The 12,166-nt window shown below is 40.6% G+C and overlaps 1 protein-coding gene and 1 long non-coding RNA gene across 3 annotated transcripts; one reads left to right on the top strand and one right to left on the bottom strand.

Moving 5' to 3' along the window:
* Nucleotides 1–336: 336 nt before the first annotated feature.
* Nucleotides 337–7,762, bottom strand: LOC144532714 (G-protein coupled receptor 26-like). 2 transcript variants are annotated; one of them, XM_078273639.1, is made up of 4 exons: nucleotides 6,149–7,762; nucleotides 5,239–5,352; nucleotides 3,891–4,191; nucleotides 337–1,706 (listed from the first exon to the last, which is right to left on the bottom strand). In XM_078273639.1, the coding sequence occupies exons 1-3, from the start codon at nucleotides 6,817–6,819 to the stop codon at nucleotides 3,918–3,920; spliced, it is 1,059 nt and encodes a 352-aa protein (XP_078129765.1). In that variant the 5' UTR covers nucleotides 6,820–7,762; the 3' UTR covers nucleotides 337–1,706; nucleotides 3,891–3,917. The 2 variants fall into 2 exon arrangements, with proteins under 2 accessions (XP_078129765.1, XP_078129764.1); XM_078273638.1 differs by having other exon boundaries at nucleotides 337–4,191.
* A 111-nt stretch (nucleotides 7,763–7,873) lies between these two features.
* On the top strand, nucleotides 7,874–8,587 carry LOC144532715 (uncharacterized). Its single transcript, XR_013503369.1, has 3 exons — nucleotides 7,874–8,101; nucleotides 8,194–8,339; nucleotides 8,434–8,587. It is a non-coding gene; the product is annotated as an uncharacterized LOC144532715 (long non-coding RNA).
* Nucleotides 8,588–12,166: the final 3,579 nt, after the last annotated feature.

Consider the following 12,166-nt stretch of genomic DNA (forward strand, 5'->3'; position numbering starts at 1 on the left):
TAGCAGCTCTACAATTAAAAAGCCTTTAACTCACAGCCCCGCAGCTTTTGTAAAAAGTCTTTGTTCTGCTGCCACATCAACGGCAGCAGTGGTGGGTGGAACACATCTTAAATTATTTTTCAAATTAATTATTCCTTCTCCTTGACTTGATCAGTGTGGGAGAATAAAGGTGTTAAGAGTTGGCAGTCTTTTGGTAAAGCATTGTTGAAGTAGAAATTTGCTCAAATGTCTAGGCATCGTTTCAGGTCATGTAGCAATGACTGTGGATATTAATAAATGTGTAAGAAGAAAGTTGGTGAGGTTTTAAAATGACAAAATGCACAGCATTTATTGCAATGTAATCACAAATGTATTTAGCAAAAATCAGACAGTTTTGACAAAAATAAATAGATTTTAAGCCTTTAAAGGCTTCATACTGTCACAGTAAAATAAAAACACAACATCCTGATTTGCCAGTGCTGTCAAAATGATCAAAATCATTTTTATAACCCAGATATCATGAAGCCGCTCATTCGGCATGAGCTGGAATGTTATTTACATATTACTGAATAGTTGCTACAAAATTCAAATATTTTACCCTGTTTTACCCGATGCAACAATGTGACCAAACTGCATAACAGGCTCTATCATCACACTTAACCACAGCACAGAATACCAAGAAATGACAGCACGTGAAAGTTTCCTCTGTGGTGTCTTGATTAAGTCAGAGAGCTCATAGTCCAAAAGGCACTTTAGACTTTAGACACTTTTTACTTGCAAAAATGACCATCTATTTTATATTATCCCTTTAACACATATACTAATTTATCCAGCTAGAGAATCATCCTTGAGGTCAATGGTTATGCTTGAATTTCAGAAATTCTGCCATTCATTTTAGGTGGGATGTAAACCTTCTTACATTTAAACAAGTGTTTTTTTTTACACCATATAATGTAGGCTACAACTACTTGACGTAATGAAAATACACTTGGTTTTACTCGTGTTAATACGTTACTGAATTGACCAAACAGCATCAGAGAATGTTAATGCTTAAGATTTAGTTTTTGTCTAGTGTTAGTGATTGTAGTTTTTGCCTTTAATGACACAATTAACAGATTAGTCACCATAATGCCCATGTTACACATGCTATTAAACACACATTTACCAGTATTCTACAAATTATGTCATTAGAAACGGTCACTCTTTGCAGAAAAAGACAGTATTACATTGTATTGAAATACTTAATGCCATTACAACCTACACACACAACCTACAAAGGCGGTCAGTCTATTCTCCTTTAAAGTATCTTCTAACTTTTCAATGAATTGATCCTACTGACAATTATTTCCCTAAGTCTTATATAGATTATTCATCTTTGCTTTTGAACTAAATTTTTGTCCAAAAACTATTTAAAACACATCTATGATATGATATGTCGCGATATGCAATACATCAATTAATCGCATGATAAATAAAAATGGGCTTGATAATTTTGATAGTTCCCATTTGCATGCTTGTTTGTTTTCCTTGTCTCTCTCTCTCTCTATCAAAGAGACTGGATGACCACTCTGGTGCATCGGTGACCCCTCTCGGTTTCTTAGCGTAACGAGGAGAGAACCCTCGTGTCAGTCACTTGTCAGCCGCATGGTCTCTGTGTGGGGGTGCGGGACTCCTGGCGTAGCCTACCACAGAGTGCAGCAAAAGAGCCGCGTGAGCCAGAGAAAACCCTAGTTGAGAGTTGGAGGAATAAAAAAAAAAGATGGAACACGACAGCTGCATTGTGGGAGCACTTCGGAGTCAAACCGAATGAATAGGGTTGGGTACTGAAACGAGGTGCCAATAGGGCACCGGTTCCGACGTAAACGGTAGTAACGAGACCGAATAAGAACAAAAATTTTGGTTCCTCATTTCGGTGCCTGACTTTTTTTTTTCAGAAGCATCGCTGCACGGGACACTACGTTACCGTTAGCTAGTAGCTGGATTGAACACAATGGTTAAAATGCTGACAGCTTACGTTAAGTGGTGTAAAGTGTGACTGTATTTCCCTGTAGAAGATTCCAATACCGGGACGTAACAGTCCAAAGCTGCCATTGTCGGAAAAACAACACACTTGACACTCGCCTCGTCAGCCTCGTGGTGCATTCAAAGGTATTGTAAAATACCATTTTCCCATCTGGTTGTTGTTTTTGTCGTTCAACAATTTACTATTGTTATAAGTTATTGTTATTACATTATTAATTAATCATTTAATTTTGACCATATGGCCTTAGCAATAAACAAGCCGTTCTTTAATGTCGTTGTGTGCTCCTTTTTTATATTTTATATATTATATACATTATGCATATATATTTCAGTTCAGGCACCGGTTCAGGCACTGTTTAGGCACCGGCACCATTTTAAAAATATCGTTTTAGCACCGGTACCAAACGATACCCAACCCTACGTATGAACGACAATATTATCGTTTAATGCAATCATTTCTGGGACAATTTATCGTCCAGCAAAATTTGTTATCGTGACAGGTCTAATCTATGAACCATATTGCTGCACTGGGTGACATGGCCCATCATTACCATAAAGGTGGGCACTGTAGTTTATTTTAAATTAATGATAAGCTACTGTAAATATTCACTAGTGTGTACCAAATCTGCTGCTGTTTTAGGAACTGTTGCAAACAACTGCAGTGATCAGCTGCTTAAGAAAATTGTTTAGCCTTTTTTAAATTGAGGGTATTTATTTGTGACCTATTTTAAAGACGTATGTCCTCAATAGGAACACATGAGCTTGGGGTTCCACAGGCTGGGGAAGTCATATAGTCTGTTTTGGTCTTTTAATGGGATTTGTTTACAATAAGAAAAATATAGACTATACCATGGTCTAGGTGAATACTCGATTCTGATTGGCTGCAGGGTGTCCATAAAAAAGTGATGTAGGACACCTACTAAAGGAGTTCTGGTTCACTGTTCTAAATGAATGCGCTACATTAAATCAAAAAAGGAATATGAATCTGTTATTTCCAACTCGTCCTCTGAACACCACAGGATGGCGCTAACACACAAGCTGCAAGAAGTAAGTTATACTGCCCCCTGAACTGACTTTGTTTCACAGCGAATAACGTTATCTCACATCCCGTTCACTGTTCAGGTCGCTACTTCAGGCTGCTGCCGACAGTAACGTTACACATCGCGGATAAAATTGTTCGTAAAAGTCGTTATATTGTTTTGGGGACAATGACATGGCTGGATAGCTAGCTTGTCTTGTTGTTTAACATACTGTCAAATTATTTTTTACTGATTGCCAACTGTACACAATGTTATTGACTTTGGATCTTGCTAGCATAGCGTTAGCTTTCTGGCTTGTAGCTGAGCAGACTATAAATATCTCCTGTTGTTAAGGGAGGCAAGTCTTTTCTAAGGTCCTTCCTATTTCCTGGAGGAGTGAACAATGTTTGCATTGCATAAGAACCTTATAGGATGGGAATGATTGTTCCAGGTATTAGTCAAACCGTCAGGTGTAACCAGGGAAACAGAGTTATTGTTTGTAAAAACTTTAGATTTTGATAAAAATAAAATATATAAAATATAAACTAATGTTTTAAAAAATATGTTATTTGGCAAGTGACCATGGTATAAGCAGGTTAATGCTCTTTGAGGTGTCCACTGTCAGGTATTAATGGACTTCGGCGGAGGCAACTGTCCGACGCGTCGTCGTCCATTAATACCTGACAATGGACACCTTCGTCTGGTGTTAATCCTTACTTGCCAACCTCATCCACCAACAAATAATTAGGTGAAAAGCTCACTCTGATGTTCACCACCAGTGGAGGCGAATCTACTCATACCCCTATTCTCACGAGTGTTAACCTCAAAGTAAGATCTCGAATCCAAGACACCATTAGCATGGTAAAGTACCCTTATTGTCTCTGAAAGCGACGAGCTTCACTGGCCAAGTGGCTTGTTGGTAGGTGGTTGGATGTCAGCTGTGTTGGAATTGTTGGCGATCCTCCCTACACTGTTCTCCATCCAGAGGGAGGAGGAGTTGAGTGGACTCCTCTTGAGGACTTTGTTGGCCAGAAGGATGCAGGTCTTCCTGTACTGGTGACGGAGCAGCGAGTAGACAAATGGGTCGCTGGCTGCCTTGCTGTAGGCCAAACATTTGGACAGCACACCCCAATGAGGGCTTATGGGCCATGGGGAGAAGAGTTCTACAATTCTACCTCGGATAAACACAAAAGAGAGAAAAAAGGTCACACACCATCCATGAGCAAAATGCAAGCCAATTCTTACATCAGTGTAAGTGTAGTGGAAGATATCTAAAGCAAATGACCCTCCCCCTGTGCTGTAATATTGTGAAAATGTCATCATTTCACTTCACTGAAATGTTATCACTGTGTTGGGAAATGTGAACTGATGGGTGTCAGTTTTGCAGCTTCTAGACTTCTTGCTGGTTAAAATCCTTTTACAACAGATCCAGTGCATGACACTTCTTTTGTCCAAATAAATCAAATTAAAGACAAAGTGAAAAACCAACAGGAGCATTGTTTTGTCTTTAGTCTGTTTTTCTAATTAGCGTGATCTCCTTAAGTCTAACGTGTCTCACCACCACACAGCTCCTAACCTACTTCCTTTCTATTTTAGTACTCACAATTGTCAATTTCACTGACAGTTTGCCAGCACTAATGCTGGGGCAAATACTAATGAGAGCGATTGATACCATCACTGACTCACTTGCAATCTCCCTTGTTCCCTGTCTCTCTCTCATCTCCCCAGTTGTGGAGGCTCAGTGACAAGGATTAGAAATGTTGAACCAATAAGCTATGAGATGTTGTTTAACATTTTGCCAGATAACAAGACAGCATTTAATTATTTTTTTTATCACCATCTGTATACAGATGATAAGGCAAGTATAAGCACATTAGCAGCAACAAGGTAAGTCAAAACCTAGATTCACTCTGTGAAATCAAAAATAGTCCAGACTTAGGATGCGGAACGAGAAAGATAATTTGAATTTTTTTATTATTATTATTGCTGAGTAAAGACAAAATGTGCAGCATTCCATTGTAGTTCAATATCCTTAAAGCTATATTTAACGATTTTCTGATTCCCATTATTCACAGCATTGTGATTCAAAAGACAGGAAAAGAAAGGAAATTTACATCACCATCTTGATGATAATGCATGGTGTTAAATACGTCATACACATGCATTCCCACCCACACACACATACACACACCTTACAATATTGTAAATATCTGCTCACCTTGTAATGACATAAGGAGTGAAGCACACCACGAATGTGCCAATGAACGTACTGATCTTCTTGGTGGCCCTCTGCCTCCTCCGCTTCTGCTCATCCAAGCATTTCTGGCGCACACTGCCAAAGCACACAGGCACCATTATCTACCCAGGAGGCATGGTCAGAGACATGCAGGCATACTGTAATGAAGCAGTCCACAGAGAAAATATGTGGTGGGAGTGAAGAAAGCAGTGAACTGTACCCTGTTATATTTGAAGATTAAATTGGATACATTTCACACTGCACACATATGAATTATGTAGATGAGGAACAATACAAAATGTACTGTAATTATTTGACTAAATCAGGATGGATATGAAATGATAGAAACGTTAAAAATGAGTGAGGGCTTGCTGACCTTAATGAGACATGATAATGTAAACACTGCAGGCAGGCAGGACAGGGTTCAATCATCATCAGGGGAGCACTTCATATTCATGTGTAGTCACATAGAGGGATGCCCCAGAAAGTTTTGCGAATATTGTGTTTAAATTAGTTTAGTCTTTTTTGAGAGTATAGGATTGCAAATAACTACTGTAACAAATTACTTTGTTACAGCTCTTTTTTTTCTAACCAACTGTCCAAAATACAAAAACATAGAACATTCAGCACTGTTTGCAAGGCAAAGAAGAGAAAATGCACCACCATCATCTCCTATGGTGTTCTCTATGAACACACTAAGTGCAGGTTGGTCACTATTTGTGTTTTAAAATGTCTTAACCTTCTGTGGAGCATGTTCTGATTTTGCCACGGGTTCAAAATGCTCTTGACATGCTTCACATAGGTGAAATGGAACAGACAGAAAACATTTCAGGGAAATACAAAGGCATTTAAAGGACAAATTGGACTGAATGCATTTCTAATGATTGTTTACCTGGGGTGAATATCCACAAGCAGCACCAGCGTCTGCATAGTGATCACGTCGATGCGTTTACAGTGAAACCTTGCAACTTTCAGCACTTTCAGATACGTTACACACAACACGATCAGCGTGAGGAGGAAAGTGAGAGAGTGACAAGCCACGGTGAAAATGATGAACTGCGTTCCGGCTGCCTTCGCCCTTACATTGCAGAGAGTGCACGATGCGTAAAGGTGATGGTAGCCGACCCAGGAGCGGCAGGTGGCCACTGTGGAGAAGCAAAATGAGTGTATCCACGTGTATGCCAGCGCTATCACTGCATCCCGGTGCCGTATTCTTGAGTGGTAGCTCAGAGGGAACACCACCGCCACCCACCTATCGATGCTGAGAGCTGCCATGCTGAGCATGGAGTTAGTGGTAAGAAAAGTGTCGAGGAAACCCACAATTTGGCAGCAGCCGCTGCCTCCGGGGTGGTCCGTGCTGATGAGTCCGACCAGAGTTAGTGGCATGTTGAACACGCTTAGCAACAGGTTGCAAAACGTTAAGTTGAGAATAAAAAGACCGGGTACCTGTTTGCGGATCTCTGGGTTATACAGAAAACAGATCAGCACCACAACGTTGGACAGTAACGACACGATAATAATCCCCAAAACCAAAACGGAAGCAACTATGTCCGCTGCGTCCATGGTGCTTCCTTTAAAATATCCAGACTTTTAAAGAGTGCTTCCACAGTCCTGCTGCCATCTGTCATCGTGGGTTGCAGTCACAACATATATGAGTCTATATACTCTCCACAGGCTCCAAATGTCTTCAATAAACGAATCGGTCCCTCCAACAGCGTCCACGATTAAGTCGCAGGGAGAGAGCTCACCTGATTATAGTGAGGACATTTGGAAGTCCGTTTCTTGGGAATAGGGTCACAGCAGAAGGATTTTTCTCCAGACGCGCTGCGTTACTTTTCAGGCCCCCTTGTTGCCACTTGCCGCAGCTCGTGGTTTGCTGGCTGCGCAATTGCGCATTGACACGATGGCAGCTTTGAAAAGGACATGAAAGTACTTCAAGCTTGCGGTCTCTGTAACTACTTATATTGTCTTCTCCGACAGAGTCTAAAGCACATTGGTGCACCCCTGTTCAAAAATAGCTTTTTAGGGCAAAAAAATAGAAGCACGACGCACGATTGCGTGGCTGGTGGTAAGGCTGATGTCACGAACATCACGTTGAACATAGCAGTTTTTGGTAATGAGATGATTTTTTTTGTTGCAAATAATACATCAAGTTCATGCGTAGCCTATTACAATCGTTTATTATAATTCGTTATTCGTTTTTTTGCAAGTCAGTGTCTGACTAGATAGAATCACCATCGTCACTTAGGCCTAATAAAATATATCAGCAGAAAACACTTACAGATTTATCCAGAGCTCAGAAATCATTGCGGAGCCTCATCAGTGCAGCCTTATATGGCGCTTTACATTGAGTTTTCATAAATCAATCCAGAAGAATAAACCATAACCTCAGTTATGTGGTTTCAGGGCCATGAGACACTGAACATCCTTAATCCCGTCCAAAACAGTGTCAGTATGTGTGCGCCAGTAGAACACACACTGCAAAGTGTGTAACACTTCGCTAAAAAAAATACAAAAATAAACTTACATGCAGTTGGTGGAGGCAGTGATGTCTGCTGACCTAAAAAAAGGCAGGAAGAGACAAACGCATCAGAACAGTCACGTGATATGCACCAGGTTGAGTGTCAGTAGTTCCATGGTAGGAAATATGACTCTGGTTTCTTAAACGCATTCATAAATGTTAACTTAGGGACAAGGCTTCCGGACACACGCTCCGTCCTGGAATGCTTTCTTGCTTGTGGAACGGACTCATCTGAAATAAAAAGACCATACAATTTGTACTGATTGCAAACTTTTTTGTTGTTGTAAACAGCAGAACTCATCACAAAGGAGACGGAAATGAGAGGTAAGAAGACTCACTTAAGTTGTTCACATATGCAAGTATATAATAATATAATGTATTACAACTAAAACTAACACCATTCATTTTTTCCATAGCCTTGATGAGAAGCTGGATGAGCTGCTCATGCTCTAAGGAGCTCCCAGTCACCTCCCTCTGCTCCAGTTGATGACATGTTGCTGTCGCCCTGCTCGACAGTCACCGAGCTGCATGAGTTCCGACAGGAGTCTCTGTCAACAAAATGGTAATTAAGTGGCCATAGTCCTGCCCTACCCTGCCCTAAGAATAACACTATATAATTGCATGAATTCAAATTTGTATTTCTATATGTTTTACAGCAACTTTTCCTGACAAACCTTGGAGGTTCGACCGGAGGTACTGCCATCCGTCGCATGCTACGGCGAGTGGCAACCAATGACGTTGTAAAACCGTATAGCCTGCAGGGCAGAAAGACAAAGAAGGCCTTCCAGGACCTGACAATCTGCAGAGTTATAACAGGCAGGTGTTATTTTATTGTTCACATCATTATTATGCTTAGCTTGGCTGATAAGAGGTTTTAATTTGACTTGTAACTTTGCTTCATTTTGACTTCTACTCTAGCGGCCTCCTTAAAAACTTCCCCACGCTGACTGCAGCAGACGTGGAGGACCCCACAGTGCCCCCCCCCCCCCACAATATCCTAACAGCCCAGTGTCAAAGGTGGACTCATTCAAGTTTCTGGGCTCCATCATTTCCCAGGACCTGAAGTGGGAGTCCAACATCAACGCCATCCTTAAAAAGGCTCGGCAGAGGATGTACCTCCTACGGCAACTGCGGAAGCATGGCCTACCACAAGACCTATTGGCCATCTTCTACACTGCTGCTATCCTCCTGCCTCCTCCCCTCTGGCAGGCGCTACAGATCCCTGCACAGAAAAACAACCAGACACAAGAACAGCTTCTTTCCCACTGCCATCACTCTCCTGAACTGCTGATAAGTGGGGTCATCCCCACTTTGGCCATTCACCTACACATTACATACTTTATCATTCCAATGCATCTTGCACACTACATTTGCACTACATTTGCACTCTACATCCCACTCCATTGTTTTTTTTCTTCTTATTTGTATAGTTTCTGATTGTTATATTATTTTTTTAGGCCTTTTATATTTTTTGTATTTTGTTACGTTAGGGGAACGTTCTCTAAAGGTTACAACGGTATGGGGAACGTTCTCTAAAGGTTGCAAGTTAGGCGAACGCTCTGGGAACGTTCTGAGAACCGGAAGGTTCTGGGAACCAAAAATTGTTACCTGGGATGTTACCTAAATATTTTAATAATAATGCCAGTTTCGTCAATAACGTCCATGTAATGTATCCCAGTGTTTTTGACTGACTGCAATATTGATTTGTCTGCTTAGCCCAGGGGTGGCCAACCAGTTCAGCATAAAGAGCCCCAAAAAAAATCTGCACCATAGCCAACGTGACATCATGACTTCGCGTTAACATGCACGCCACTTTCTAAAGCCAAGTGGTGTGTTATCTGTACGTATTTTGAGCTATCCGCATGTATGTCTACGCTGTATACAGCACGTTGCATTTTGAGCAGCTATCCGCGTGTATATCTACGCCGTATATAGCGGACGGGTTGCAGACTGATCTCAATAAGTTGCGTATGTACCATGTAATGTATCCCAGTGTCTCAAATGCAATATCAAAATTAATCACTATTTACAAAACCCATTTACAATTTTGGTCAGAAAGTTCATAATGTGAACTATACAAATATAGTTACTACACTAGTGTACTGCTGATCGTCCTGCTGATGGGAGAAGGCGTAAATGATTCACTGTCATTCTGCAGACACTGTGCTGTGGTGGTGGGATCTACAGTGTAAACAAAACAGCTACAGAATGAGCCTTTTTATGTGAAGACAGAGATTAAGACCATTATATTAGTAATAAAGCAATTTCTACTTTCACCTGAATACATATAATAATATAATATTTGAATACTGAATAGACTAATTTACCACTGTCACAGACCACCATACATTTCTGCTCTTTCAAAATTTCAATTATCATGCTCAATGAGACCCCCATGAAAGTTAAAATTACTCATTGGCAAAAAAAAATGATTTGCCTCAGATTAGTTCCAGGACCAAAATCATGGATTTGATCTATAGTTTTTAATTGAAAGAGATTTCTTCTCTGTCCGGCTACAAGGATAAGAGAAACCAGTCTATTTGTTATAACAGTGGTCACATGTGCAGCTGTACAGCCATCCCATAAATTATCAGTAATGACATATTGCAAATAATGGCTGTGCAGATTTTCTTATTAATTCCAAAGAGAGAGAGAGAGGCTTTTCATTTTTGCCCTTTCCACATAGTGAAGGAACTTAATTTACCTCCAGACTTTGAGTTAATGAGGTGAAAGGTTACAGCTACACATGGCCATACTTTATATGGATAATAATAATAATAATTTGGATTCTTTTTTCAGGCGACCTGATGAATGTAAGTCCAAAATGTACTCTCCTTTTACCTCTGCTTTTGGGCTCCATCAGCTCTAGCTGCTAAATCTTTGACTATGTTCATCAGCTATAGTTGCTTACTTTATCTATCCGTTTGATGCTCGTTAGGTAATGTACAATGGGTTTTTGACTGACTGCAATATTGATTTGTCTGCTTAGCCCAGGGGTGGCCAACCAGTTCAGCATAAAGATCCCCAAAAAAAAGCTGCACCATAGCCAACGTGACATCATGACTTCGCGTAAACATACACGCTACTTTCTACAGCCAAGTGGCGTGTTATCTGTACGTATTTTGAGCTATCCGCATGTATGTCTACGCTGTATACAGCACGTTGCATTTTGAGCAGCTATCCGCGTGTATATCTACGCCGTATATAGCGGACCGGTTGCAGACTGATCTCAATAAGTTGCGTATGTATGACACGCCAATTCGTATGCCATTTTGGCGTGTTATCAAGACGCAGACAATTGCTTTTCGGACGGTTGGGTTTAGGAAAAGAAGAACGGGACGGTTGGGTTTAGGAAACGTGACACGCGGGACACGATCCCCGGTCTCCTGGGTGAAAGTCCTGTGTTGTTTGACCCATTCACCACCCCAACCAACCTCCGTATGCGAATTTTCGGGCTTTCATACTACTCGCTACAGCGTAAATTGACACGCAATCACAAGTTAATGTAAGTCAATGGAGGCCAAACGATGTTGATAAACACGCTAAAAAGCGATTATGCGTCTTGATAACACGCCAAAATGGCATACACTACCGGTCAAATGTTTGGGGTCACTTAAAAATTTCCATTCCACTCCATTACAGACAGAATACCAGCTGAGATCAGTTGCATTGTTTTTTTAATCAGCAGTTTTCAGATTACATTATGTGCTTACATAATTGCAAAAGGGTTCTCGACTGTTGTAGACAGAAGTGGCTGAAGAAACGCTTGAAATTCCATGCTTTTTGGTCTAAACGTCATACCCAAATTAAAAGTGGTACAGCTCCCATATACTTTGACACTCTGGGGTGTGCCTGATATCATTGGAAAGGTGATTGATGTGGGTGTGTTTGTGTATTTGAGAAGTGTTGTATTTTGTAGTTTTTTGGCTTCTTTTGTTTTGCACTTTTCAAATGGAAATAAAAAAACGCCATATATGTAGAAAAAAATTAAAATAAAATCCATTTTTGAGTCTTTTGGCTTCTGTGTTGTCTGTCACCTGTCAGATGTGTTTACAGCAGTGTATTCTAGTCATTTTACAGATGTATGACTTGGACGGAAATAAAAACCCTCCATTCTAGCCTCTGTAACTCTGTCAGTAAGGCCTAGAATCACCCTGACACTTGTAACAAAAACTTGAGAGTGTTACCTTTCCAATGATATCAGGCACACCCCAGAGTGTCAAAGTATATGGGAGCTGTACCACTTTTAATTTGGGTATGACGTTTAAACCAAAAAGCATGGAATTTCAAGCGTTTCTTCAGCCACTTCTGTCTACAACTGTCGCAAACCCTTTTGCAATTATGTAAGCACATAATGTAATCTGAAAACTGCTGCCCTGATTAAAAAAA

The sequence above is a fragment of the Sander vitreus genome, chromosome 17, assembly GCF_031162955.1.
Source record: "Sander vitreus isolate 19-12246 chromosome 17, sanVit1, whole genome shotgun sequence".
Taxonomy (NCBI): domain Eukaryota; kingdom Metazoa; phylum Chordata; class Actinopteri; order Perciformes; family Percidae; genus Sander; species Sander vitreus.

Coding starts and splice junctions, on each gene's coding strand:
- LOC144532714 (XM_078273639.1), bottom strand. CDS start 6,819: ATGGACGCAGCGGACATAGTTGCTTCCGTTTTGGTTTTGGGGATTATT. Junction 5,353..6,148: donor CTTGTGGATATTCACCCCAG/GTAAACAATCAT, acceptor GTGCTTTGGCAG/TGTGCGCCAGAAATGCTTGG. Junction 4,192..5,238: donor ACTCCTTATGTCATTACAAG/GTGAGCAGATAT, acceptor TATCCGAGGTAG/AATTGTAGAACTCTTCTCCC.